At 36.5% G+C, this 24447-nt stretch overlaps 2 protein-coding genes across 2 annotated transcripts in view; one reads left to right on the top strand and one right to left on the bottom strand.

Annotated features, from left to right (window-relative positions):
- Positions 1 to 18801, top strand: part of LOC121731787 (T-box transcription factor mls-1-like) — a 40859-nt gene extending 22058 nt beyond the window's left edge. Inside the window, exons 3-5 of the mRNA XM_042121413.1 lie at positions 9596 to 9863; positions 13660 to 13800; positions 18367 to 18801. Coding sequence (XP_041977347.1) covers positions 9596 to 9863; positions 13660 to 13800; positions 18367 to 18801 — 844 coding nt within the window. The remainder of the gene's footprint in view (positions 1 to 9595; positions 9864 to 13659; positions 13801 to 18366) is intronic.
- Positions 18802 to 22139: 3338 nt separating this feature from the next.
- Positions 22140 to 24238, bottom strand: LOC121731927 (ankyrin repeat and MYND domain-containing protein 2). The gene is made up of 2 exons (XM_042121626.1): positions 24010 to 24238; positions 22140 to 23547 (listed from the first exon to the last, which is right to left on the bottom strand). The coding sequence occupies exons 1-2, from the start codon at positions 24181 to 24183 to the stop codon at positions 22564 to 22566; spliced, it is 1158 nt and encodes a 385-aa protein (XP_041977560.1). The 5' UTR covers positions 24184 to 24238; the 3' UTR covers positions 22140 to 22563.
- Between the last annotated feature and the right edge of the window lie 209 nt (positions 24239 to 24447).

Genomic DNA, 24447 nt, shown 5'->3' on the forward strand with positions numbered 1-24447 from the left:
TCAAAATGTATGCGGTTTGACATATTATGTCAAATCTCATTCCTTATCAAAATGTATGGGATTTGACATAATATGTCAAACCGCATACATTTTGATAACGAATTTCGTCATCGTTTTTAACGAAAGGGACTTTGGCTACAGCCCCTGGATATTTTAGACCCACGGCCTCAACACTTAGGTCTAGCGCAAAACTTCAAAAAAACCTTATCAACAACTTTAATTGCACTCGAAAACGACGACATAAAACTCGAACATCTATTAAAATTATCTAAAAAGTAATTTTAATTTATTCTACGCTTAATTGCGTTTTCGAAATTTACGGTAGTTTTTTTGCCACCTGCGGGTAGCTGGCAAAAAATATAAACTTTCTGTCGCGATCGTATGATTGACTGTTGCGTCGCTGATTCTAAACAAAGGGACAGATAGGTCCCATCAATATGCTAATACAGGGTTGAGGGCCGGCCTTTTTTACCGTCCCAAATTGGTTTATTTGTTTTGTTACTTTAATTCTTATGCATTCCTACCTCGAGTGTGCAGTTTGTGTATTAGTTCAGTGGTTTTTATTCGAATAGCAGTTGTTAGTAATTTGACATTAATTTTATTGCTTATGTAAATTTATTAATTAGCCTAAGTAGGTGTTTGACATTTTCTTTAATTTTTGGCAAAATTAAAAATTTTGCCAAAAATTAAAGAAAATGTCAAATTTGGCAATTACTACTCTTTAGTCCAAAAATGTTGTCAAGCAATTGTCTAACTACCTACTCAATTTCTCCTGTATGGCTGAAGCCAAACGAGCGTGATTTGTGGGTTGTGAGTCGCAGAATTTCGGCTGGCAGAAATTCTGCTGCATTCAGTTTCATACAAAAGTCCTGTTTGATTCACACGAGCGTAATTTTGTGAGTCATGATTTGTATGAAAAGATATATGCGCGACCGAAATTCTGCGACTCACGACTCACAAATTGCGCTCGTTTGGCTTCACCTTCTTTTATATGACGCTTCTAAAGAAAGACATACTTTGTACACAAGTACTAATAATTACTATTATATGGAGTACTAATAATTACTATTATATGGAGTACTAATAATTACTATTATATGGAGTATGACTTTTGACCATATGGCATCTTAATTCTTAACCCTACACTGCAATTATGATTAACCCCATGTCAATATTATACCTAACATTGTGGCGATAATCAGCAAACACTCCATGGTTCTCACGGGCACTGGTGAACATTTTGACACATCCAGGTGTCCCGGTTTTTTACCCCGAAGGTTTTAGACATCTGGGCGGGGAAAAAACCGGACTTCTCAACCTGGTGATAATTGGTAGAGCCGCTTTTAGCCTATGTGACCACATAAGCTAAAAGCTTAAGTTATTCTTCAATTCAAATTTCAAAAAAATCAAAAAAGTAAAAAAAAAAAAAATTGTGTAAATGTAATAAGGTTATGCCAACGAATTGAGCACTCTCATAAAAAGCTTGTGATGAAAAATATTGGCTAAGTTATCTGTGGTCTTATTTCTTCCGTCAAATGTAATGTTTGCAACTCAGGAAGAACAAGACAAAACATATTATATTTCTTATATACAATATACCTAACACCTTTGTATATGTGTCTATACCACACTGATACCACAAGATGTCTCAGTGTAATGACAGTAACTTAACGTTCAAACGGAGTTCTTTCTGTTTATTTAGCCTTGATCTCTAAAGCCTCTTGAGATGACAGATGTAAGCACAAAGATGGTCTGTGCGAGTGATGGTAAAGCAGTAACATTGAACTTGACGATAAAGCAGTCATTAAATTGCTGTAAAGATAATTTATTGTGGGGTAGGTTAGTGTCGTTAGTATAAACAGTAGCTAGAAGAACTCTTTGTTTTAGTGCCGGATGTATTACAAATGTTGGTCTATGCAAGTTTTTAGCAGTGTAGTCTTTCCAGACGGAGCCGCTATTTCCTCAACTTTAAAAGTTTGAGGAAATACCGTCTTGAAATTTGATCCCCGTGCAACTAGTAATTTGAATTATATTGATAGTCTTTGACGTTCCTTTTTAGGGTTCTGTACCCAAAGGGTAAAAACGAAACCCTTTTTCTTCGTTGTCTGTCCGTCTGTCTGTTACCAGGCTGTATCTCAAGAACTGCTACAGCTAGACTTATAAAATTTTCACAAATTATGTATATCTGTTGCCGCTATAACAACAAATACTAAAAACAAAATAAAATTAATATTTAAGGGGGGCTTCCATACAACTAACGTGATTTTTTCCTTTCTTGCTCGTTATCAATAATGGCAACAGGTAGGCACTTGAAATTTTCACAAAAGCCTAAATTATATGTGTACTTTAATAATTAATAATAACATTAAAATAAAATAACATTTTAAGGGGGGCTCCCATACAAAAAACACAATTTTTGGCTTATTTTTGCTCTATAACAGTACGGAACCGTTCGTGCGCGAGTCCGACTCGCACTTGGGCGACTATTATGATTACCGATTATTAACCTTCTGTTCTATAAGGGCTCATCTCCGCGTGCGGCCACAATAGCGAACCATGTTTGTCATCGTTGCAAAACGTAATCGGCTTCAATCACGATTCACGAGCAATCATAGAACATGCTTGTATTGGCCGGTGGCCCATGGGCCAATTTAGACAGTACGCATAAAGTGACAATATCTAAAAAAAAACCCGTCAAATTGGACACTCATGTCAATATTTTAACGCGTCATGTCAATATTTCATAAACATCCTGTCCGTACACCGTCAATATTTTGCCGCATGAAAATCCCGTCAAGGGTCCAATTCTGGTGCGAATTCCTGTCGAGTGGCGGATGTCGCACGATGGTGTTTCGAGTGCGGATGCGATCAGCGCGGTTCCTGTTAGCGCCTCCGTACAATTGGCAGGTTGTTACGAGTTTATGGCCTCTTAACCTGGCCTGGCCGGTGGTCCCATTGTGTTTTATTCGTAACAGCCAGCATCGTAACGTTTTTATAAACAAACTAGACGACGCTCGCAACTCCGTTGTGCCAAAATTCGTTTATCGCGTGGGAACCGTACATTCTTCCGGGATAAAAAGTATCCTATGTCCTTTCCCGGGAATCAAAGTATCTCTATACCGAATTTCAGCAAAATCAGTTTAGCGGTTTGGGCGTGAAGAGGTAAAAGATAAACAGACAGACAGATACACTTTCGCATTTATAATATTAGTATGGATTTGTAACATCAACCATATAGATCTAATCCGCTCTGCGCTTTGAAAGCAATATAACGCGGTATATCCGAGTTCGAAAGGTTAAGAGAATCTTTCAGGACTTCAGCCACTCGTTCGTTCCTCGTTTCGCTACCGGCCTTCATTCAATTGAGAAATTCATTATTTGAATTCGATTTCTTGACCTTTTGAGCCCTGACACATTCTAAAATTTTTTTCGGGACTCTTAAGCAACTCATTCATTTTGTTCGAAACCTGTGTAAGTAGCTCTCGTCGTTTTATGATCCGCAATTTGCATACACATTAAAAATTATAAAAATGAATTCGTGTGACAGACGTAATATGATACAATAATTTACTTTTATTGTCTCTCGTCAAACTAATTTACCTATTTTTGTCGTTTACATCCTATTAATCTGGGGTTATTTACGACGCAGGTTCGGGGAATAGTAAAAATCGAAAACCAGTATTGACATTTAAAACTACACCTAAACACGATCAATATGTATAAATAAGTGTGTCACTTGCTACTTGGTCGCAGCGTGGTACTTTTTATGATGAAGTAGCAGAATTAATATTATTAGATACCGTGGAAGAAGTATGGAATTTATTTTTGACGTGGGAGAGCCATGCTTCGGCACGAATGGGCCGGCTCGACCGGAGAAATACCACGTCCTCACAGAAAACCGGCGTGAAACAGCGCTTGCGCTGTGTTTCGCCGAGTGAGTGAGTTTACCGGAGGCCCAATCCCCTACCCTATTCCCTTCCCTACCCTCCCTTATTCCGTTCCCTTTCCATCCCTACTCGCCTATTACCCTATTCCCTCTTAAAAGGCCGGCAACGCACCTGCAGCTCTCCTGATGCTGCGAGTGTCCATGGGCGACGGAAGTTGCTTTCCATCAGGTGACCCGTTTGCTCGTTTGCCCCCTTTTTTCATTTAAAAAAAAAATGGAAGAAAAAGTTAAACCGTAGTAGTATTTAACAAAACTTAAACCAAAAACTGGTATGAGTGGTAGAGAAAGATCCAGTTTTGGAGTTTATTACTATTGCTACCAATTTGAAAGGTATACTTATGTAATATTAGAATGTCATTTAAGTACCTAATAAAGTAATCCAACTTAGAAAATTTGGCTTTTGCCAGTGCATATACCTTAGCACTCTATGTTAAGTCCTTTGTCCTAATTCACGAACCTTTGTTCAATTAAGCCGGGTGTTAACATCTTATTGAATATATCTTTTATTATTGCAAAAGAAGAGTCAAGAGAGAGATAGGAGATTTAGCGCAGTTTACGTTTAATCCAGATCTGAGTCAGGTAATAAGTTGGCGAATTTGGGTACGAATTTAAAGAGTAATAAAAGCTTTTTAATTATGATTTCACGCCATTGACAATTCTCATAAAGTCTCGTTAGTGGATAAATGTAAAAGTCATAAAAGTAAATGCCCTGTAATTCCGCGGCTGTCCGAAGCATTTAAACCGCGATTTAGATAAGTAAATGTATATAATATACGTCCAGTACTTAGGAGTATCAATAATAAAGTAATTGCATTTTAATACCTATTGGGGATGATAAATACTAGGGCTAGCACTATGCTAGATTACCTATATTACTAGTTTTTATGAGGAGAAAACTTCTTTGCATAGTGCAGCTCTATAGCTACTGTAATAATTTCTAAGTTGTAAGTAAGCAATTGATAGTAGGTATATAGTTACTTCACTTTTAGTTGCATTTTTTGATAAGCTTTTATATTTTCATAAAATGTTTAAAATGATTCGCCCATTTGTATCATTATTCGACATTTTAATTGCTTACTTTATGATACTTTTTATATTATATTTACGGTCTTCTGTTAGACGTTAAATAGGATTATTTATACACACTGCCCTGCCCTGAAACTGCCACTGCCTAGTTTCTGAGCCAAGCTTAGAATAACTTCCGTCATAAAAAAAACACAGCCGAACATAATTATAACCTCCTCCTTTTTGGAAGTCGGTTAAAAATCGAAACCAATCAATAAATCCAGTCAAAAAAAACCTACAAAACCTCAATATTTTAGCGTCAATAGCAAAAAATTAGCACAAACCCAGCCCTAAGTTTATCAGGCACTTACACCGTATCTATCCGCGGTAGGCTTTCAAGGTAGGCGCATAAATTGTCCTCGTCACCTTTGTCGGCGACGACTGATAGGCGACGGTAGCCGGTACAGACGGCACCCAGATAAGAGTATCAAGCGATGCGCAAGAAAATGTTTTGAAGCTTTGCATAATAAAAGTTTGTACGATGGAATGTTACATGGTATTTGGGGGAATAAGAATCTTGTATTAATATTTCGAATAAAAAATTTCGATTTTTTTACAAAACCAAATAAAATTGAAGACGTGAGTGGAAGAATCGAACAAGTAACATTTCGTAACATATTGACAATAACTAATTTTTCCCTAATTATTTTAATAAAACTTGTAATTTATCTACTTTATAACCCAGCTAATGTATCTGGCTACACATTATATAATACATACTTTCTCTATTTCAAATAATTTTTTCGGACCGGCGCTTCCATATATACAAAAAAACGGGAAGTTTTTTCATGTTTCTTACCTTATTTTTCTACTCACGTCTTGAAATGTTTATTTGTATGAATAGGCTCGGAAAACAATTTGTCGATTACCAAAAAAAATTGCACAACTATTATAATTAACACCTCCACAGGGAATTGCAGACACACTATCTTTTTAAATGGCGGCAGCCGGCTGCCGCTTAGGGATTTATGGGTTAAATTCAGAGAATGGTAAAGGCTTTCTGTGACGGTAAAATGTACGATGTCCGAAGTATTTCTATTTAAGAATAAAATGTATGTAGATGTAAGTTTTTAAAGTTTAAATTAATTAATTTGAATTTAGACTGGAACTATATCTCAAGTTTTTGCATTTTTTTATATTAGATTAATAATTTATAATTAATTGTCTTTCTGTCTGTCTATTTATTTACCTTATTCCTACAGCTTATTGGCAGGTGTTGTACAGTATAATTACTAAGTGTAATGTAAGCTGACAACCACAATAATTTACTTTATATTATTTCGCAGCTGAATTTATTCGATAAAATACTAATTAGACACCTCGTGAACATATTTAAATATTCATCAATATTGTTAACAATCGATATCATAATTAGATATTAATTTATTTCATTCAATATTAGTTTAACGTATGCATTTTATATCAATTTCGTTTTTTTATTAATTATTGTATTGTGTAGATATATGTACTTTCTATTATAACAATTACAAATATTCTAAAAATATGTTACAGCCTTAATCAGTGGCGGTTCTTAAATATAAGCATTTTTTTTAATGAAATAAGGGGGCAAACGAGCAAACATGTCACCTGATGGAAAGCAACTTCCGTCGCCCATGGACACTCGCATCATCAGAAGAGCTGCAGGAGCGTTGCCGGCCTTACAAGAGGGAATAATAGGGGAGGGTAGGTAAGGGAAGGGAATAGGGGAGGGTAGGTCCTTACCTACCCTCCCCTATTCCCTTCCCTTGTATAGGGTAGGGGATTGGGCATCCGGTAAACTCACTCACTCGGCGAAACACAGCGCAAGCGCTTGTTCACGCCGGTTTTCTGTGAGAACTTGGTATTTCTCCGGTCGGGCCGACCCATTCGTGCCGAAGCATGGCTCTCCCACGTTAGCATTTTCTAACTACAATCTTTTAGGCTTTAAAATATAAACGCGAAGAATAGCGTGGCCAAAAATGTTACCATGCTTAGATATTTTTCGTCAAGTATGGTCAGGGTTTCTTGCTACTCTTAATTCTTATTTTCTTTTTAATTTTTCTGCCTGCTACAAATCTGTGTTGCTAACGTTACGTGTAAGGCGGTAGTCCGCTCGTAAAGTGTAAACGGGGATATAATTCGAGGCCGTTAATTGTGGGCCCCGCGCCTTATCGCCCCCTGCATTAGCGCCGGCCCTGATAACGGTTATGAGTGATCGCCCGACGAATTCCGATACAATTAAAATCTATCGGCTAATGGAATAATTACGGATGCTATTGATGTCACCGCAGCGTGACTCATGGGTGGTGTTTTAAAAAAAAATTAGAATGAATTTTGTACAGAATGTCTGCACACCAGCCGTTTCGAAAATCGCTCGGAGAATAATTTGAGTGGTGTTAGGAAAAAAACAAATGTTTTTGTTTATTATTTATATACAAACTTTCATCCCCTATTTGAGCCCCTTGGTTTCAACTAGCTAAGATTCGAAATAGCCTAAACAGGATAGTCCTTTAGACGTGGGAGAGCCATGCTTCGGCACGAATGGCTGGCTCGACCGGAGAAATACCACGTTCTCACAGAAAACCGGCGTGAAACAGCGCTTGCGCCGTGTTTCGCCGAGTGAGTGAGTTTACCGGGGGCCCAATCCCCTACCCTATTCCCTTCCCTACCCTTCCCTACCCTTCCCTACCCTTCCCTATTCCCTTCCCTTCCCATCCCTACCCTCACCTATAATTACCCTATTCCCTCTTAAAAGGCCGGCAACGCACCTGCAGCTCTTCTGATGCTGCGAGTGTCCATGGGCGACGGCAGTTGCTTTCCATAAGTTGACCCGTTTGCTCGTTTGCCCCCTTATTTCATAAAAAAAAGTCCCAAAATTTACCTTCGCTTTATCTGGAATTGGCATCCAGTTTCGATCGTAGCAACTTACAATTATACGTCTGAAATTCGTATTTTGTAACAACGATGTTACCTAACAAAAGACATCAACGCGCTAGGTACGTTACGCCTACGACTGTCTACGGCTAGAATCTAGCCTACTTTTGCGAAAAACAGTTTTAAACAGATAGAAACTTAACCTCCTGTCCTTGTCCTAGGAAATGTAATAAAAACTACAGAGTTATTCATGGAAATTATACTTTCAAGATTTAAAATATTTTTTCCAAATATTAACGCAAATGATCTTCTTTGAAGAAAAGTCTTTGAGAGGCGGATACTATGAAATACCCCTTTCCCTCTTACTTGCGGTTTAAGGAGGAACAAATGAGTAAGCTCACACGTACATATATTTAGCGCACTCGATAGCTCGCCGTTATTTTTATAAGAAAAAGTATCTATAAATAATAATATACTACCAAAATTTCCTAAATATCCTTTGATCAGTCTTCAAGAGGCGGTATACTATCAAATACCCCTCTCCCTCTGACTTGCGGTATAGTTTAAGAGGTACAAATGAGTAGGCCCACACGTACATACATTTAGCACAGTCGGTAGCCGCCGCTATCTCCGCGCCGCCGGCGGCCGCGGTCTCGCAGATAACTGGCGCCACCGCCAGGACACCGCACACTATAGATTAAAAGTATTTTAAAGCTTGGGGATTTGTCACAGCGTGTAGTTAAAACTCGGTAATTTGTGATACTACAGATGATTGAGTTTATAAATATTAGGGACTTGGTATTTGGTTTTATTGGTTCTATACCAATGAACGAGCAGTTAAAGACATACTTTAGACATGCAATACTTATGTTAAAAACTATAGAACTAATCAAATACAAATTTTGTAGTTAATTACAATTTACAATCTATGGTCAAATAATTGTCTTGGCTGCCAATTTATATCTTTCGTGTGAGCTATAAAAAAATCGGATTTAAAAAACACACCATCAATTTTTTGCATTTAATTTGGAAATCACAGTTCTCTTGCTTTTTAGGTGTAACGATGTGTAACCCATCGCAAAATTTTACCATTGCGCAAGTGGTTTTTAGTCTTTGTGTCACATTCTCCAAAATATTTGCCTCGGTCAACAGTGGGCTCTGGTCTTTGTGTTACATTCTTCATTTCGCCTTATCTATAGTGTGTGCGGGGCCGCGGGTGTCAAAAGCGGCCCATTGATCAGTGGTATCGCGTTTTATAATCACGTTAAAACTATTGTCCACTATCGTATCCATTACTCCGGCCCCCACTTTGTACGGACAAACATTCATTTTTTATTGTTACTCAATACTACAAATAGCTCCTATGCATTAATCTTTGATTAAAAACCAGTAGCAACGATACTGTACTAACATAATATTATGTTACGTAAAGATCTTGACAATACGTGGCACTAGGACTCTAATCAATTCTAATATTATTAAAAGAAAAAAAATCTGTTTAATGTCGCCTTTCCACGCCTTAGCTTCTGAATATTTTTAGATGAATTTTAGTCCCGAGAAAGAATATCTAATATAGGTTTCATCGCAGACAAAATATATGGGATAATACATGAAATTCGGCTGTGTTATTTCTAAATTTAAAGGTCATCACTCACGATCCATAAAAACACTTTTATATGATCTTCCTACAACACCCTGTTTGCCATCAATAACACTACTTTCTCTCCTCAGACGTATGTTCCCGTCTCTCCGCATGTCACTGGGAGGGCTGGACCCTCGGGAGGAGTACTGCGTGCTGCTCGAACTGGCTCTGGTAGGACGGCGGCGGTGGCGCTGGGCGGGTGGTGCTTGGGCGGCTGCGGGTGGCGCGGAGCCCCAGTCTCCGAGACGGCTGATGCTGCACCCCGACTCGCCAGCCCCTGGTCATCACTGGACGGCAAACCCCGTGTCGTTCAGCAAGCTCAAACTCACGAATAATACCATGGATGCGCAGGGACATGTAAGTATTTTTTTATTGTTTAAACAATAGTATTTATGTAAAGGTAATTTGATTATAATTTACAGTAAATATGAAAAAGAATGATTAAATATAATGATTTCATTATTCTTTTTAATTTTATAATTCAAGAATCGAATAGTTACTTGACCGCGTTAAAAGAAATTAAGGTATTTTTTTTCGTGTATGCTGTATATTGTGCTTTGATCTGAATGGAGTAAAATGATACAGTTTTGCAAAGGATGTAAATGCAGATGAAATTTACTACAGTTATAAAAATGATAGAAAACAAACAAAGCAGACTTGTAAAATTAATATAATGCATAAAATAAATATTAATAATTTCGTAGAGCCCTCTACGACGCGGGCGTAGCGTCGTAGATATAAGCTTAAATGAAATTTACGTCGCGTAAAATGTAACATTAACTTACAATAGTGCTAGCACGAATAATGACAACTACGTATTCGTCATCGAATGTCAATAGTCATGTCATCATATATATAATTCTCTTTTGATAACAAGAATGCTGTCATGTATTAATTGTTTATAAGCCCACAGGATATAAAATATGAATCTAAACACATTGTTTAATTACTTGTTTTTTATTAATCGAAACATTCGAAGGCACGTGGCGCCAGACGCAGTCCAATATTAAATAGTTTAAAAAAAAGAAAGTTACGTCTGAATCGAAAAGAAAACATACAAAAGAACATGGAGTCGAAATGCCTTAAGAATCGTGACTTCACAACTACAGAGGCAACGCCTACCTCTGCCCTCCGACAGACATTGTTACATTTTGAACTTTAGCCCCATAATAAAAAAGTATAAATTGCCAAAACAAACAGACTTTTGAGCTTCGCAGCTTTAGTTGGCGATGGAAAATGTGCTTTATTTGATTGGATCAAGTTTGGTTTTACATTGATCGTCACCTGCGTGAGTCGCGAAAGATTTCACGATTGTTGACCGCAGTAAATATTTGTTTAGGCCTATCAATACACTCTCATATTATGAGTGTCTCATAAAGGACTCGCTACACGCAGTTGAGAAGATTTTAAAGAATAGAGACAAGAAAGTACATAATATATTCTAAAAGTCCCAATGGGAAATAATATGTTTAGACCTTGAACCTGCAATAAAAAACATCTGTTTATTTGGATATTATTTATTAAATAGATCTTACTAGCTCTGCGGAATACTAGGTATAACGGTAGGTAAAATATCGACATTTTTAACATGGACAATTTCATCATAAAGTTACTCAAATGTATTTTACTAGCATATTTAATGAATAGTATCCTATGTCCTTTCCCGGGACCCAAAGTATTCCCATACAAAATTTCAACAAAATCGAATAAACTTTGGGCGTGAATAGGTAACAGACGGACGGACAGACAAACTTTCGCATTTATAATAGTATGGATTGAAAAATCTTAACCCCCCAATGCAGACGGGGTAAAAATTACCTCACCTAAATACTAAACTTTTTTTCCACCCCGAATAGCGGACAAAATTGTAGTCACACGGGTACTATAATGTTTATCACTTTTTGTCGGTAAAACATTGTTTTTTTGTCGGCGTGTTTGTAGTCAAAGCTACCGGGCTTGACAAGTCAGACGGAAATATACGCATCGCTTGCGCACTTGAGGTTTCGCCACCTGTATTGAATTGTATTGTATCGTATCCCATTGTATTGTATTGTTTACGATACGTCAAAGGATTTGTGTAAGATGGAGCTAATTACAGAACGGATTTTTCGGTAAACGTTTCATGTTTGAGATTATTAGAGACGGAGGTATAAAAGTACCGAAACAATCTGAGCGTGTAATTACGATGGTATTTCACTTAAAATTCTTTATTATTGAATCTTATTTTAGTAATTTCAGTTCATGAAATGCGATATTTTGTAGAATAAGTAGCAATTTTGTTTAATATTCGAAAGTTTATGAGCATAGGTACTTAGATATCCCTTAAAATTATTTTAATTTATGTTTTCTAATTTTTTTATGCTTTTCTAGACAAATTACACGCCTTGTAAGGCATGTAATGCCGCATTATAATACCCAATTTTTTACCGTGAAATATTTTGAGCATCTATAGTGCATAAAAAACAATACCCACACAAAAAGCGAACGCAAAAACCCATGTTCGACACATTAAATATTATCGGAACATGAAATCGGAAGGCTTCGAAAAAAGCGACGGATGTCAACCGACAAATGTAGAGCATGCGACATGTCGCCGCGACTAACCCTCAACCGCCTTATCTGATGAGAGACTACCTAATGAGACCGATCCGACAAAAACGACCCCTAAATTAATTAAGCTATTTTTCAATTAAAACGCAGCTTACCTAATTGCATACTATTATAATGCATATTATAATCGTGTTTTTGAGAAATTTCAGATTATAATAATGAAAGGGGTGTAAAATTAGTATAATTTTATGCGGCTCAATTAATTTATTTACTGGAAAATAATTATAATACCATTAAAAGTGTATTGTGTGATAACGATTCGAAATATCAAAATAAATTGTTTTAATGACTATAAAACAATCAAATACCATTTTAAGTGATATAATCACTGCTATAAATTATAGTTCTTAAGCCCATTATTTATGAGCATGCAGCATATTTACCATACATACATTATAAACTCACATCTGATTATTTTTAAATATTTAGTTTGAAAAAATGAGCTGCAATGGATTGACTGGAGTTTAGACCAACTAAAATTACTACATTGAAGCATTTGACACAAAAGGCATTTCTTATGCTTAGTTTAAACTTTAAACTTAAGTTAAATTCGGTTTTATAATGGAACCATGACACAAACTGACTATGATTGTATGCGAAAACTAGTGACGGACTGGTATTTTATCGATGTTTCAATCGTGTTTGATCGAGCACGCCTCAGTTTGATGGACGAGGCACGGCATTCGATGAAACTGCTGCTCCGTCAATCTCCGTGTTAAACGTCTATGATATTTCCGTGAGATATTATACATATTTTTTTTTATAAAAAAAAACATTTTTTTTATTTCACCCATACTTGATGAGACATACCAAATGATATTAATTTTTTTCAGCTTATTATTTTTTTACTGAGCCCACGCTCTTAGACTTGTCAGCTGTATTTCACGTACCGTTTTAGGGTTAATTAATGATTTGTCTACAAAATAAAAATGTCTGATTCCTTGAATGTAGACAAGTTAATAAAAGTCATAAAAACATATCACTTTACAACGCCAGTAGTCGAGAGGGGTGAAAAAAATATAAAAAAGTGGTTACAATTGAAAACAGAAACCCTTGCTCAAGTGCGGGCGGCGCCGGCAGGTAGCGCTGCTATGTCAAACCTCAAGTGTTTGGGATTATGGGAAAATTTTGTGCTTGAAAGCTGTAGTGTTTGGCGTTAAAAGCTGGGCTAAGCTTTTCTGCGTTTGATTAGGAAATATATTTTACTCGCAACTTTGATACGGGCTTAAAAGTTAAAACTATCCATTATCTAATATCCTGTCCAGGGTCGAAAGTCAACAATATTATATCATCAAATCAAAAGCAGCAGTGCTTGAAGATGCAACAGACAGAGAGACAGACAGATAGACAAAAATATTAGAGACATTTTCGTATACAATATTTGTATGGATTCGTAAGCAGCGTAGCTCCTTAAAATACATTTTAGAACCGCGCTTTCGTTTATTTGAATATTTTCCAACATACTGCTCCTGTCTTAGTTCTGATCAATCCAGCAGTATACTGCCTATCTCTAGTACCTTATTAATACCTCCTTTATTTCCAGATGGTCCTGACGTCCATGCACAAGTACCGCCCCCGAGTGCTGGTAGTGCGAGCGCGTGATGCTGCCGCGCTGGCGTGGGGCGCGCCGCACGCTGCCTTCTCCTTCCCAGAGACTGAGTTCATCGCTGTCACTGCTTATCAGGTAAATATGGCATATATTACCATATCAAATTACCATATCATCAGTCATCACTCATTCTATGCTTATTAAGTCATTATGCACTACCTGACCCGACAGACGTTGTCCTGTCTTAACGATGATTATTTAACTCGAATTAAGAAAAAATAGATTAAAATTAGTATCTCCATGCCAAACATCAAAATAGATTAAATAGTTTAAGCGAAAATCATAAAAGTTTATTGTGCGGGAACCGTACATTTTCCGGGACAAAAAGTATCCCTTGTCCTTTCCCGAGACTCAAAGTATCTTTATACCCATCAAAATACATAAATTGAATAGTTTATGCGAAAATCATAAAAAAATATTGTATGTATCCCTTGTCCTTTCCCGAGACTCAAAGTATTTCGATACCAAATTTCAGCAAAATCGGGCCAGCCGTTTACGCGTGATGTCGTGAGTCGTGACCAAGGGATATTTGGATTCATTTTTATTTCTATTTTAGATGACCAGACATGCACATGTACATTTTTCCTCTGCTGCAAGTGAGCGACATTACGCTCCATCCTTCTAGTCTTCTGATAGAGCTTACAAGCAAAAGAGTAGTAATTTATATTTTGAGCGAAATCAAGCGAAGTAGCATAAACAGGAGAACTATCTTAATATTTTAAAACTTGCCTTGAAATTTTATAACATTCTTATGTTCACTATTTAAATTACTTAATAGTGTAAAAAACAACAAATATTAGCTTGCAGTGCTAGAACATTTCCTGACTACGATTTTTATAGTTATAGTAGCTGTCCCGGCAAACGTTTCTTTGCTATATAAATATTCACCCGTATTATTTTATTGAAGTCACCATGGCAACGTCCATCGCTATCCCGTCGCACAATGGTCGCCGTCAGTCTCGAGTTGTAATAATTTACTATTATTTATTCAACAAATGCACTTATCAATATAATAAGTACCCAGTAGCCGATTCTCAGACCCACTGAATATGCATATAAAATTTGGTTAAAATCAGTAAAGCCGTTTCGGAGGAGTACGCGGCCTAACATTGTGACACGAGAATTTTATAAGATTGTCTACTACCAAATAGTGAAATGACCGTTAGTGTGACGTCACACTACTGAGAAAACAGCACTAATTTCGTCGAAACTCATGCGTTTCGCACTTGTGAGTTTTTGTCCCGGCGGGCGCCACCGCCATTACAGGGTTAACAAAAAACAGATAATTTGGCCACTCTGGTCAGCCGGCGGTTAACTTCGCATTCTTTTAAATAATTGTGTGATGATTAATGAAACAAATATTTAACTAAATGTTAAACTGCTTGCCTTGTCAAAATTGTCTTTTCAGAAATAGTTAATTTACTTGAATCTGAATTATTATTAATCGTGAGTGTCTATAATAGTTTTTTGCCTAGTATTTTTTAATTTCAATTTAATCCATATTTTTTTTGGAAAATCTTATTAGGCTTATACATTACACACCAAAAATCCAAAAATAGCATTTAGGTACTGGTTATAAGAAAATCTGTACAAATTTTATGTCTTTTAAGACTCTTTTTTTATCTTAAAATATTTGAGACTAGCCAATTATCTACTTAAAACTTTAAAAGCATGTGCTAAAATATTCGTCACTTTTTACAATGTTTGGTCGTGATTCACTACGAGTATCAACAGTCGTCTAGACGAATGGAGTGTGTAAGAAAACGGCAAAGTCACGGTGTTTGTTTGTCTGTCCTGTTGTTTGGGACGTGTCAAGTGACTCACAAACTGACATGGGGATAAGTAATAGTAAATAGTTGTAACGAGCTAGGTGGGGTAAAAAAGTAATTTCGTGACTTTAGAGGAAATAAAAGGTAATACTTATGGGTTAAAATAATTAGGTTTTCTTATACTTAGGGCCTGTTTTACCACTTCCTGATAGGTGTCGGATAGGCTATCCACCACTTAACTTGACAGATAGAGTATGGAGAATCTGTCAAATAAGTTGTGGATAGCCTATCTGGCACTTTATCCGGAAGTGATGAAACATGCCCTAAGTCTCTATAATTAGGTACAAATTATAGCCCTTTTGATATATTATTTTTAGGGCCTGTTTCACCACTTCCTGATAAGGCTGTCCACCAATTAACTTGACAGATCAAGTATGGAGAATCTGTCAAAAAAGTTGTGAATAGCCTATTAGGCACTTTATCAGAAAGTGGTGAAACAGGCCCTTAGTCTTTTAGATAAATTTTAGATTCAATATCAATTATGCATCTTTGTAATTATTATATAGTTTGTAAACTGTAGGAGGAGGCTTTTACCCTGAGGGGGTCCACATCTAGATAAATAATAATTACAAAACTGTTCGTAGTAAGTACTTAATTTACATTGTGGAATTAATAAAGCTTTATTATTATTATTATGTAGTACTGTAGAGTAATAGACTTTAAAGGTAAACATTAATTAAAGATTTCCTCACAAAATTGTGTTAACCCCCCACTGGTAGCGGCGGCTAACTACCCCAGATGTATTTTATCCGTTATTGTTAATCTATAGCTATTTGAAGCTATTGTACACCGTATTACACGCAACAATGTAACTTAACATAAAGTCGGATCAACACGATACTCTACTTCAAACGGGGGCCGTCGCTGCAGGCGTAATTAGGTTAAGGCGGCGTCTCTATGGCCGCAGCCAGGCGCGAGGCGATAATCCCGGGATTGTCCGGCTAACGGGACTCGCGGGACGCGGGACAAAGCCCGGGAATCGCGGACAAAGCGTATCGTTGCGCATTAACCGCTCCGCCGATCACGGCGAGCGCAAAGGCACCGCGTAACTAGGTGGCAAAGTATAATGCGGCATACGGTTACCGCGGTTGCCGTCTAGACGAATTTGCATCAGACCGGTAAAAAACGGGCGACGTACGCAAATATACAGCGCAAAAACACGACAGGGCGGGGCCAGGGCGGCGCCGCTTCGCCCGAATTAACCGACGCGTTTCAGGAGGCCCCTATCTCGAGCTAATAGCGGGCTTTTAGCGCTCTCACATTTGGGAGAGTTATCGACAAACAGCACCCGGCGCCGCCTTATCGAGCCTTCACAAGTATCCACTATTTGCGGAGGCTTAGATAAGCGCTAACAAACATGACGCGACGCACAAATAGCTTGTTTTTTGCAATCGCAAACAGAAATCTTTGCGAGCGACTGCGTAGGTCACAAATCAGGCATTTTTAACAATTTTCCTTCAAACAGTCAAAAGATTTTAATTGGGCAATGCCAAAATATTTTATACTGTAATACTCATTGTAAGGTCATAACGCGTACTTCATGTTTTTCACGTCCAATTAATCTATCCTCGTACATAAAATTGTATTTCTCTGTTTATTTTCCGTGTGTTAGGTATAAAAAGCTATTAAAATGTCCACTTATGTATCAGAATATGTACTTAAGGAGTTCTTATTGGTATTTACCACAACACAAACAATTAAGGCTGCGTATATCATATTTCGCACTCGGCGGGCGCCGGCGCACTCGGCGACATGCCATGCCATGCCATGCCATGCTAATTGGCCTGTCGCCATGCACATGTGACAATTATCCCTGCCTATTAGTAGGTTGTTTGCGGAAACGGATGTTGTCGGGAGATAGCGAGATTTATGAGTTGAGGAACGAAATTATGGGCTATTATTTAATAAAACATAATAATCGGGGTTGGAAAAGACTGTACAAAATAAACAAAGTAAAAAGGTTTTAAAGCATTCCAGATTAAAATACAATAATCTTTTTCGTAGCTTCATCATAAATTAGACACAAAATGTTCAGAATTATAGATTCTTGTATAAATAAATCTAAAATCGATTTTTTTAGGACGAATGTTATTTTTAAGGTTAGTGTAGAGCAGTAGAATTGCTGATTGTTACAAAATGTTAGATTCTTAATAGTGATGGGCTGGTGATTGGATCAATTAAATAATTTAGTGGTTAGTAGGTAATGACTCAATCAGAGACGATTGAGCTTGTAGTGTTCAGCTAGATGACGCTTTTCCGATTTGCATATTGCTTAATTTGTAGAGATTTCGCCTTAAATATTGGTTAGTTACTTCAAGGCTAAAGACAACTAATTCACAATCTATAAAAGTATGTACTTCACAGATAAGGATTTTATTTAACAAACATGTATATGCTTCAAGGAAAATACGTAGTTTTAATAATTACCTGCTTTAGAGTTATTAAGTACATACAGTCTGTAAAACTTTCATACTAACAATGAAAATTGTTAGACCGATGTCCTTTGCTAGCTTCTACAATACTTTAGGGTGTGTACGTGTTCCCTGTAGAGATTTCATTGTGAAAGTAGCAGCGCTGAAAGACCAACATTTTTTTTTCACTTTTGTATGGGCAAGGGCCCGAGCGTCACGAGTTTCTTCCCCATACAAAAGTGAAAAAAATTTTTGGTCTTTCAGCGCTGCTACTTTCACAGTGAACTCTCTACAGGGAACACGTACACACCCTAAATTATTATCACTTGTTTTTGTTACACCCTGTATATACGATAGAAAGAACCCCGCATATATCTAACCATTCTTCTCTATCTTTACAGAACGACAGAATAACTAAACTGAAGATCGACAACAACCCTTTCGCCAAGGGCTTCCGGGCGTGCGGCCAGTCCAAATGCAAAAGGAAAACCTTGGAGCCCGACACCGAGGCCGAAGCCTCCGAGGCGAAGCGCGCCTGCTCCGACGAAGCGTCCTCCTGCTCCGAAGAAGGGAGCCTCCGTTCCTCCTCCCCCCGCTCACCCCCGCTAGTAGAATCCCCCAACCCCCTCATAACGACGGAAAACCCCCCCTTCTATCCACCGGAATTGTACATTAATCCCCTCCAGATGCATCCCCTGGGTATGTGGGCCCCGGCGATACCCTCTCTACCCTCTTGGGTTCCTCCCCTCCCCGTCCCAGCCCCCTCTCCTCCCCAGCCAGCTCCCTGCAGACGACTAAAGAGTTTCACCATCAGTGCTCTTCTTGGGGAGGGCTGATGGAATTTTCAGGAGAGGCGGGAAGAACATGCAATATTTACGTTAATTGTAAAAACCATCTACCTCGTGCGCTTTGGAATGTGATACAGTGCCTTACATAGACTGTAAAAACCGCCTTTTAGTAGTCGGTTATTAAATTGTACCGAGTTGAATTGTTCTAATAGTAAAATATTTTGGTATTTATATCGTAATACGTCGTAAACCCTAAGTATATTGCCTATTATTATTATAAAACCTTCTTATAAACGATATGTATCTAAATAATAAAAATTGGATCTAAAAATTGTTAATAATTGCACATATGTGCAATGTGCATACCTATTACCTACTTATTGCTGTGTATTATAACAACCTAAAAACTACGAATTTATATTATTTTGTAAACATTAAGTTCTTACCTAAATGTAATCATAATTATTGTTAGAAGATTTTGTCAATAATTAATTAATGAATTGTCAGTAGTAAGTACCTACCTACCTACCTAGGTACCTACCTAAATAGATACCTACCATTAATAAGAAGATCATAAAATAAGTTAAGCATTTTTAATGTGAGGATAGGTCTAGGTACTGGTGAGTAGACTACATTTTGTAATTTAATATTCGAAGACAATTTACATAACGAAATCTCGGTTTTCGTAATTAAAAAATTGTAAATATCGTGTAAATAATTATAAATAATTGTACCTAGTATTCATAGTAAGTTCATTATTTTCCTAACGTTAAATATATTTTTATATTATAACTTTTTTGTTTAATTTTTATTAAAGTTAAACCCTATCCTATAAATACAAATAAACTTTGAAAATTGGCATGGTACGCAATATCCTAAAATAAAGGAGATAGCCTAAAATGCTTCTTTGCAGTGGCGAACTCCATTTTGATATTAAGTATCTATACTTACTACATACTTAATACTATACCTACTAATATTATAAAGCAGAAGAGTTTGTTAGTTTGTTTGTTTGAACGCGCTAATTTCAGGAACTACTGGTCCGATTTTAAAAAATCTTTCAGTATTAAGTAGATAGCCCATTTATCGAGGAAGGCTATAGGCTATATTTTATCATGCTAAAACTAATAGGAGCGAAGAAATAGAGGAAAGTGTGGAAAAACGGGGGAAATTATTTAAATTACTTATTATCTTAAGAAACTATTGGAGCAATTTTTATGTAATTTGGCACACATGAAGAATAGACCATGTGAAAGGTTTCTTTTTTGCGGAAAAATGTACGGTTGCCGTGACATTCCTAAATTACGCGAGCAAAGCCGCGCGGATCATCTAGTACTTTAACCCAAGCCTAATAAAAAATCGGCCAAGTGCAAGTCGGACTTGAGCGCGAAGTCTTATTCCTCTACTACTTTTAAAAAAAAAATAGTTTTTTGTATGTTTAATTTGTCAATATAGAAGTCCTTTTAATAAAATTAAAAAATATAATATTTGTTATATGACACTAGCCGGCGACTCTCCCTGTCCGCACTATGGGTGTACTAAGGAGAGCCAGCGGCCAGCGTAGGACTATAATTATTGCAGAGAATGGATATTAGAAATGATACTGGGCTATGGGGGTGAGGTGCTAGTGGACTGGGTAACTGGGCTATGGAAGGACTACCTATGGCATCTGTCGATACAATGACGTTGAAACATCCAACTCTTTGCAGACGGTGACGGTTTTTTATTCATCAAGATCAGATCGTTGATATTCCTATCGGCTTTGCTGGAGCTGGATGAAACCAAAACATTAGAGTAAAAAATTAAATAGCGGTTAATTTTTAAAATCCGCCAGTCGCAACTCGCAAGATAAAAGCGACTCGGGAATACTATTTTGATGTTGCTCTTTTAGATGTCTATAACGCCATCTCCCGTCAGTTTACTCTAGCTTTCGTAGCACGACCTGCACGAGACATAGAGGTACTAAAGAATACTACAAGATGGCGCTGGTTCAAAAAACATTTTTTCTTTTCTTCAAAATTCAAATGCTAGTGAGTCATCTTAGTATTTTTTAATTGGTAGCGAAATCTTTATAACACAAGCCCGGTATGGGCTTTTTAACACTGTTTTTTGTTAACTGTATATTCATTTTTGTGTATCAATTGGTACTACTAATATTATATACTTATTGTGGTATCAATAAATAAATAAATAAATAAATAAAATAAAAAAATATATAAGTACTTATAGCAGATTCGTACTAGAAGTTAGAAAAGTATACATTTAAAATGTATATGTGTTCTTGCTTTCTTCCTACTGTTATTTATAAGTGTACAATTAAAAATCGTTAATTTTATGTCACAAGAACTACATAATATTATGTAAAATAATACTCAGTTGGAGCTATAGAAGCCAATGCATTGAATCGAATCAAACATACTCCAGCAGTAAATAAAATAAAATTTGTTTGATCACATTTATTCAGATTGTATACTATACATTGGAAAAGTGTGAATTAACATTCTTATATACCATATAGAACACTAAATTAATGTACAACCACAGGACACTATAGTCTGACATACAGAAAGCACACAATAATATGTGGAGGTAGTTAAATCTTTTTGCCAATAAAATTTGTCAAAACACAGCCGTAGCTGCATATAAAATCTTCACAAAGCTAACATGTTTTATATTTTATGACACACATAATAATATTGTATGTATAAGGTACTTACTTGTGTTATACAGTCAGGGAATCTTATTATTAGAGTGAGTGTCATAATTGAACATTTTCTATCCAACTTTCATAAAAGGAGGCTGTGGACATCTTTTTTTTATTATTATTAATCTACGAATAATAAAAACATAGCTCCCATACTTCAACCGTTTTGAATTTGGTTCCTTTTCGCACACTAAAATATGGCAATAGCAACAAAACCCTACACTCAAATTTACGAAATAAAGCCGTTGAAATTAATTATCACTTCTATATTTACACAAAATTGTGTACCGAATACATGCAAGTATGCATGTATTCGGGTCACATTTTGTAGACCTGTGGACACATTTTTTTGACACAGTTACTCTTCCTTAGTTTTTATTATTTGTAGTTATTAACCATCATATTATTTGACATCATCTATTATTCAAAACAAATTATAAAAACTTCCTGCTTAAAAGTAAGATTCCCTGATATTAACTTGGAATGCCTAATGGTCAAGTTTATATCATAAAGTTTTAGTCATAAAAATATTATCATTAAGTACAGAGTTTTTATACTGTTACACATCATTTTTATGAATGCAAGGAATCAAGCAATTTTGGACTACGTTAAAAAAAAATAAGAATTGAATTCACAATGTTTTGCCAACATAATATTGTACAAAGATAACAACAAAATATGCTTCTGTATTCTTTTAAACAAATAATATATACATACATACATTTTATTAATTGACCTATAATGTTGTTTTTCCTAAAATTACACACAACATAGACATGTGCAATATGAAACCAAAGTAGCCAAATAATGTTTCTTTACTTGAATTACTTTAAATCACAGCCTCTAATGTTTATTTAGTGTAACTTTTTATCATGGTTTGGCTTTAGTGAAACATTCTTCTTGTTAGTCAGCTACTCCAGTTCCAATTTTTAGAGGTTTCCCTAATTTTAGGAATAGATCTCTTAGCGTTAAGAAGGCCATAAATTTAACTACTCACATTAACTTTAGAATATAACTGGTGTTTTTCATTATAGATCAGACGTAGATACATAGAACATAAACATAATATAAATTATATTGTGATTAACAAAAACTATTAACTTTTTCTATCCGGCGACAAGATTTTGGAGTTCAGTGGTTAATTCGCCCGCGTCTATGTTTGGTTTAGCGTTCATAATTGCGGGAGAGCTGGACTCTCGGTTGCAGGCTTTCTTGTGCACGAACCAGTGTAGGCGCTGACACTCCCTGTCGCAGTATTGTACCGATTTACATTTTGAACACTTCTTTGCTGGTTTCTCCTCTCCACAAGTACTGCAGTATGGTATGGCATCAACAAAGCCTCTCTGGCCATTGATAGTACAGTTTATAACCGACAATGCAGGTGGGGGATCCTTACTAGTCAGGGAAGTGACCATTTGGTGAAATGTTGTACATTCTCTGTAGGGGAACTCTCGAACACAATCCTTTAGGAAGGTATCCATGAGGTCCAGCGAGAATCCATCTTTGCCAGGTTTCAAGAGTTTCTTTGCAAACACTTCAACAATATCATGTTTCTTTTCCTCCTTATCTGAGTTTGGTTTCTGTTTGTCCCTTATATTATTAATTTCTCTTATGATATAAGCTAGATAGTGGTACTTAAATGCCATAACTTCATTGGTATCGCTTCCTCTGGTCATTTCCTTTTTACAAAGCATGTCTAGGACCTTACTTACTTTGTCTGCATTTTCGAGTAATGCAGGGGTGTGTTGAAGGTTCAACGCTAATCTTACTGGATGAATGTTCACTCCTAGGACAAATTTATGCAATGGTTCTACAAGGACCGAGGGCAGATGTGGGTCCGTCTGTTGACCTTGAGGTATTGAGTAGTATGATATTTCTTTGAATGGAATGTAGTTGTTAATTGTGGCGACTGTGTGATGGTTGCCGACAAATGCAGCCATTTGAGATGCAGTACGTCCTACAGAATTTGTGGCAGTCGGTTTTGCTCCAGCATCGAGGAGCAGCTTGCACACCTCAGAGTTTCCAGACAAGGCACCAAAGTGTAGGGCAGTGTAATTGTACTCATGTTTACCTGAGTTCACATCAGCACCCTGAAAATATACAATTTTTCTTTATAACAACTGCAACAAGTTGTTTGTCTTTTATCAATTATATTTTTGCTTTTATTAGCCAATAATACTAACATGCATTAATTCTAAAGATAAAAGTACAAATATACACCAATATTGTAGTACTAAAAATTTAATCAGCATACCTACAGTTTGTATATCTAACAATGTGATTTGGAACTTTCTTATAAGGTATGCTCAGGCAATTTGTGCACAAGTATTATGATGCATAATAATTCATGTTAGCATTGTAGAGACAATGGTTAATGTGACATCAACCTCAATACATTCAATAGCTCCTTTTAAATAGCGGACAATGTGCAACATTTACGCTTTATACAAATTAATTTTGCATGACTTAAACTAATTGAGATCTTTAGCATTTCTATGTCAAGACAACCCATCTTTAAGTTATTAAAGCTTATAAATAGTTAAAACACGTACCCTGTCGAGCAATAACTGGACCATATCCTTGTTACCCTTATAAGCAGCGTGCTGTAGCGCCGTCATACCATTTTCGTCAAATAAATTAACAGTTCCCTTGTAATTGGCTAGTAAAGTCTTAAATTCACTTAGATCGCCTTGCGCTATAACAGCAAATATATTTTCAGCGGACATTTTACACTTTTAATAGGCACACCAAAAGATAAAATCCCGATCGCTTTTCACACAATTTTTCAATAGATTTTGACACTTTTGACAGCAATAGTGTAAAGTCAGAAATGTCAAATCTAAATGACGTTATTTTTTTTATTTTAGAACATTGAGACTAGAACATTTTTTGGTTAACTCTTATGCTGCAGCCGCACATGCGTCTATCGTACCGGACACAGATTTTAGAAGTAAGAGATATGCTATAGAGCGTGTCACATGTCGCCAAAT

The sequence above is a fragment of the Aricia agestis genome, chromosome 11 (assembly GCF_905147365.1).
Source record: "Aricia agestis chromosome 11, ilAriAges1.1, whole genome shotgun sequence".
NCBI classification, from domain to species: Eukaryota; Metazoa; Arthropoda; class Insecta; order Lepidoptera; family Lycaenidae; genus Aricia; species Aricia agestis.